The sequence below is a fragment of the Pinus tabuliformis genome, chromosome 1_2, assembly GCF_031772625.1.
Source record: "Pinus tabuliformis cultivar Carrire ecotype Pingquan chromosome 1_2, CPIR1, whole genome shotgun sequence".
NCBI lineage: Eukaryota > Viridiplantae > Streptophyta > Pinopsida > Pinales > Pinaceae > Pinus > Pinus tabuliformis.
In genome coordinates, this window is record NC_142298.1 from 288371750 (window position 1) to 288377837 (window position 6088).

General features: G+C 35.9%; 1 protein-coding gene across 1 annotated transcript; it reads right to left on the minus strand.

Moving 5' to 3' along the window:
* Positions 1 to 4692: 4692 nt before the first annotated feature.
* LOC149205470 (putative boron transporter 2) lies at positions 4693 to 5576 on the minus strand. The gene is made up of 4 exons (XM_089393476.1): positions 5505 to 5576; positions 5216 to 5311; positions 4981 to 5118; positions 4693 to 4885 (listed from the first exon to the last, which is right to left on the minus strand). The coding sequence occupies exons 2-4, from the start codon at positions 5249 to 5251 to the stop codon at positions 4760 to 4762; spliced, it is 300 nt and encodes a 99-aa protein (XP_089249602.1). The 5' UTR covers positions 5252 to 5311; positions 5505 to 5576; the 3' UTR covers positions 4693 to 4759.
* Between the last annotated feature and the right edge of the window lie 512 nt (positions 5577 to 6088).

The following is a 6088-nucleotide window of genomic DNA, read 5'->3' on the forward strand; positions in this document are numbered from 1 at the left end:
AACCAACCAGGAACAGGAACAACTCAAATGCTTTGTGAGAGCTAGTCTAGAAAAAAGCAACAAATAACATGTCGGCAAAATTGTTCATCGGTGAGCCGCTATTTCGTGGTCAATCTGTAAAGGAGCAGTTGGATATCATATTTACAAATCCGGGAAAGCCTTTCCCATCCCTCACAAGATTTGTTAAAAATGTTGGGTGTCTAGAAGGTGTGGATTTGCTGAAACAAATGTTACAAGTGGATGGAAACAAAAGAATAACAGCTAATGAAGCTTTGCAACATCCATACTTTCAGTCCTACAAGACTATAAACAGCTGCCATAAAGATTAAAAATGGAAATCAACTACAAATCTCTTGATGACAACACTATCAAGATAGAGGCCGATGCTCTCTTAAAGACAGAGCTGCTGGAAATGGAAGCAGGTGCTATGAAGCTGACACTAGTAAAAGGTGGGACAGCACAGCTTCCCATAGTGCATCCCACTCTGGGACAATCAATTTTTTGATGTTTTGCAGATTGGGTTACAGTCTTGCAACTTGTTTTGGATTTGTCACCAACCTGATGTTTTGCTTCTAATTTATTTTCATCTGGTGATAAACAAAGTGTCAATCTTTTCTCAGGATAAAATAGTATTCTTTACAGATATATTAACTTGGCTAAAAAGTCCAGGACAATATGAACAGGACAGCTTCCAGGTTTTTTTGAAGGTTTCTCCTATCAATTTACTGCCGGGGGGTTTTCTGTGATTTCTTGCACTTCTGAAATTTAATCAAATTTCTACTTGAAATAAAAGTTCAGAAGAGACTATATCACTAATGATAAACACACATAATTGAGAAGCCGATATGAAGCATTGTTTTTTTGGGTGTGTTACAACTTTGGTGACCATGCAACTCAGTCATTGCATGTTCAGTTTGTAACTCCACCTTGAAAGAGTGAAATGTGTGGTGTAGGATAAGAAGCTCTCTGTTAAGGCGCAATTGTTTTTTCCCAAAATTCTAATATCTAGATTCTATCCTATTCATGTCTGTGTCAGGTGATGTTTCTTTTCATGTGCATGTGTTTAGTCAGATATAAAATACTCAAGTTCTCACCAGCCTGGGCTACAGTGGCCATTCTGATGATCTATTTCATACTCATTGCATTTTTCTAATAAAATGACATTATATTCATTTAAATTATGTGATTGAAATAGGGATACAAGAGCTTATTTGTATTTGAAGGTCTATAAGGCAGAGTATAAGCTCACACCAATCCTTGTTATTCTCTGCAAGAGAAAATCAGTTTCTATTTCACTCCTCAATAACACTGACTAAATCTCAGTTTGAAAATCAGTTAAATTAAGAAGACTAAATCCCAGTTTGAAAATCAGTTAAATTTAGATGAAATTACTCATTCAAAATCATTTGGATGAGGAAATTGTCAAATAATTGTAAGTTGTCGTCTTAGAGAACATGAAGGGAGCACATTCGTCATATTCTACCAACTACAACATACCTACCTTCAATGCACTCTCTGTAAGGACCATAACGGGAGCAAATGTGGACCCATGTACAAATTTTTACTGCCTCAGGGTTTGTTTCGTCCTGTGACTACTAGGTTCGTTAGTCCTTCACATAACTCTCGAACAAAATGAATCCAAGAGTGGAATATAGACTCTTTACACGCAATTTATTTTCTAGAAAGTCTATACAGAGAAATGAAAGTTGCAAGTATAAGAATTATGCTTCAAAAATGAATTTTCTTGTGTAGTGAGCTATACCAAGGGTATGCTTTTGCAAAGTTTTATAACAGAAAAATTTGTCAAGAGGAATTTATTAAGGAAATCTCTTGTTAGAAATGAAATCCAGTTGAGTTGAGATAAAGTCCATAGTTACAAAGAAGTATTGTTGTGGAAAGCAATTCCACTATGACATTCCTGTACATTTTAATACAATATAAAAGGAAATTGATGTGATTTCAAAGCTACTTGAATCCATTGAACACAGAGAGAATCAGTTGAGAACTGATGAATGAACATGGAAATCGATGTAATTCCTAAGCTACTTGAATCCATTTTGAACACAGAGAGAATCAATTGAGAACTGATGAATGAACATGAGCTGAAGCAAAAGGACACTATCATTAAGCTAGTCGACCCTGAAATTGAAGAAAATGATCATGTCAAACAAATCTACTAGCAGTGTACTAATAACGGTAAAATCGACTTGCAAGAAGAAAGTAACTTAAATACCACATTTGTTGGAAAATGAAATCAATCAAAAAATGTTCTAACCAGAGATGAAGTTGATTCAAATGAAAGAAGTTCAAATCAGGGTGAGGTGAACCCAATAAATGAGATGTCGATAATCCCAGGAAAAATCAACCAGCAACAATGAAGGAAATCGATTGAAAATAATTAGTTAATTCCATTGTTAAGATTTCAACTTGGATATCATTTGTTGCCTAGGTACATTCTCTTGGAGAAATCGACCTGCATGTTAGGATGTAAATAAGTTCCAATTAAACAGAACATTTTTATTTGAGGGGAATTGAGGTCCAAAAGAGCAGAGTTCTTGGCAAAGGAACAATATAACTGCAAACACCCATTCAATATCTATGACTGTAGATTGAAGTTCTGCAACCTTGGAAGCACTATTGAGTACTTAACCAGAGCTGTAGAATCATTGGTACTTTATTAGATTTGATATGCAATACAATGCTTGATTCGCCTTGATTCCCATTTATTTTGTTTAATTTCTGCATACTGATTCCTACTGATACCGTTCCAACTACTTGAAACAATAACATTTTCAAAAGGTCTCTTTCACTCTCACTTCAATTAGAACAGTACCCCTTTCTCTACTACATTCATGCACATATGCTTACATTTCCAATTCTGCAGATTGGTTTTCATGAAATTAACCAATACTTGTTTTGCATCTAACGAATTCACATAACTAAACAAAGCACTAAAAATATCACCAAAACTGAGTGGCCTCTCTAGTATTACAAGAAGATTTATTCAAAAGAAACAAGAAGTTATTTTAAACTACCCTAGACATCTCATTGTCAGTACAGCATGCAGGACTTTTTCTGCCTGCCAGTTTTTGACTTCCGTGAAGTCTTACATTGAAGATCTAATCAAAAGATCGCTGCAAAACTTTAAAGGGGTGTAAAACCCCCAGCATTCAAATGCTTTGATGGCCAGAGCATGAGCCCAACTCAAAGTTTAATCTGAGATGTAATCTCTACAAATATAAAATGCAAACAAATGCACTAAAAACCAAAGAAACCTAGTTCACTGGCCCTTTCCTTCTCAAATGTCTCAAAGTACTCTCTTTCAATTCCTTAAGTGCCTGCATAAATGGTTGGGACATGACAAGACAAATAAATAAAGGGAGAGGAAAATTAGATAAAATGAAACACCCAAACTCAAAAATAAGACCATTACCAAGGCAGGTGGAGGATGATAAACCATTGGGGTCTGCATTTGCTCACAGGGATGGCTTCAAGTAGGGATTTCACCAGCACTAACTTATCCCCCTTGATGATAACCATCTATTACACCATATTGACATCTCCTTTTCAACCTTAGAAACCATCCACACCCATTATATTTTTTTGCAGTCACTGAATTTAAATAAAGACATAGCGCTGCGATTACAATTGAGCTAAGGACAATTCCACTCAAATGTATCTTCTACTCTAGAAACATTAATTATATCTTTTGTTATATTTGAATCAACAATGATTGTCCAACCTGTTCATAGTTTCAGTTCCTCTGTTACACTTCTAGTGAACATCAAATTAACTATTTTAGAAATATTGAAGCGCTGTGTGAACAGTATTTGATTGCATTAATGGCTTCCAATGAGCGTAGAAATTCATTTGGGCTTACATGGGCCTAAGCAGTGGGATTATTCATACAACGACCAGGACACAGCACAGAAAAACAAGTATGTGGTCTTGACCAGATTAGCAGATTATAACAACTAACAAGAAGATGAAATGTGCGGCGTTTGCTGGGGCCAAAATGGTGAAGGAAGGGACTTTGGCTGGTATCCGTTGGGCCAAACATCAATACCACAAAAATTCCCAGAACTGAAATGGTAGTCAGTGTCCAAAATTAGCAGAAGAAATGAGTGTGGGAAGGGCATATATGTGATCTATTTTGCTTCTGTTGTATTCTAGAGCAGACTTATATTGTATTAATTTTTGGGCTAAAGTTTTGAGTATATTAAATGACTGAACCATGTAGAACCATTGACTTGACTTTACATATATGGTTGTAAGGCCTCCTGGTTTTAGTCATCCATTAAAACAGGGGATATTTGTGCACTAAATGTTCACTCCATGCTTTATTTTTCTGCTGAAAAAATATTTGAATCAACAATAACCTCACAATCATGTTCAAAAGGCCTCTCATTGTCATGCTTATTTGAACTAAGCACTAATCCAGCATTGTAGGCTTCCTATCATTTCCTTGATTTTAGTCTCTACTTCAAAGCAAGATCATTCTAAAGCTACATTTATAAAAAATGATCTATTATTATTTTTTTGAGTAAAGGTTCGCCTTTTCATTATGCCATCAATCATTCACAACTGATTTGACCTTGCATTATTGATTTTCCCGATGGGAAAACAGACCAATAACACAAGTTTATGAAGGCAAAGTAACCCCAAAGCACAAAAGTTGGGATCTTTCTAATGATGGGCATTACTGCAAGGCAGCCAACCGCCATCAGAGATTGCAACAAATTACTCAATTGTTGTTCTTTCACCTCAACAGGAAGCAGGTCATCCACGTCCTTGTCAACATTAAAAATTGATTCATCAACTGGGCATCCATATTCCCAGTACTTGCGGCCAACTGAATTGTGGTCTCTTTCAATTCCTTAAGTGCCTGCATAAATGGTTGGGACATGACAAGACAAATAAATAAAGGGAGAGGAAAATTAGATAAAATGAAACACCCAAACTCAAAAATAAGACCATTACCAAGGCAGGTGGAGGCTGATAAACCATTGGGGTCTGCATTTGCTCATAGGCTTCTTGCATGTTTCTGTATAATTGCCCTAAGGTTGAATTTTTCTGCATACTTTTCCAGATTGTTGTCACTAACTTGCTAAGCACCAACTGTAACAAAAGTACTTGTAAGTTACTCGTCTATAAAATGTCTGAATTGTGTCTTTTCCCTGAGAAGCTGCAATCGATAATTCCAATATATTAGTACCTGATGTTTGAGGGTAGCTAAGCCTTTCATGTGCATTGGAGATTCAGGAATAACACCATTTGAAGGAGGTATGCCAACAATACCACATAAAATAGTCTGTCACAATAAAAGGAAAATTTAAGAATCCACTAGAGATTTTTTATGGAGGTGAAAACAAAGAATGAAGAGTTAGATCAAGATGTCTTCAGGAGAGCAAAAGCTCTTCCAGAATAGGGTAGCCAGTGATAGTTGAACCTAAACATGAACCCTGACAAAAATTACAACATAGTTCTAAATAATATATATTTACTGTGGTAATGGGCCTTGACACAATCTCTGCAATAATGGCCCTGCTTGATACAACATCATTTTTCAAGGGTTTTTTGTGAACTTTCCTTTAAACTTTTCTATGCAGACTTCTTCCCTTTCTTCTTAGTGATTTAAGTGTAAGTGCTCGGTATACACTCTTTTAAGTGAATCTGTTCCAGCAATGTTCTTTCTGCAGTAACATTCCACCAAGAAAGTTAGCCACTTTATCAGTGGCATTCACACTGGTCACAAATGGCTGAAACATTTTTTTCAACCATTGGAATAGTGGCACTACGAACTTTAGGATCAATTCTATCATCAACTGCTCCAAATTCATCTTGCACATCCTGAATACGTATCGTATAAACAGTGATATACACAACCAATCATTTAACATGCATACAGTCATTTCCTAGAATAGAGAATCCTTGTTCTGTTAGAGAATCCTAGTCCAAATCTTACAAGAACTAATCAAACTTCTAATTTGAGGACCAATATGATCTGCAATAGTAAAACTTATAATGTACTGCACATCTTCATTGTGCGCCAAAAGCTTTACTAATTCTTTAGCAACAGTGCAATTTG

Bases quoted from the DNA above. Each gene is read 5' to 3' on its own strand.
- LOC149205470 (XM_089393476.1), bottom strand. From the start codon at position 5,251: ATGCACATGAAAGGCTTAGCTACCCTCAAACATCAG. The intron at 5,119-5,215 runs GTACTAATATAT...CTTTTGTTACAG, and splicing joins TAGCTACCCTCAAACATCAG to TTGGTGCTTAGCAAGTTAGT. The intron at 4,886-4,980 runs GTAATGGTCTTA...CCATTTATGCAG, and splicing joins ATCAGCCTCCACCTGCCTTG to GCACTTAAGGAATTGAAAGA.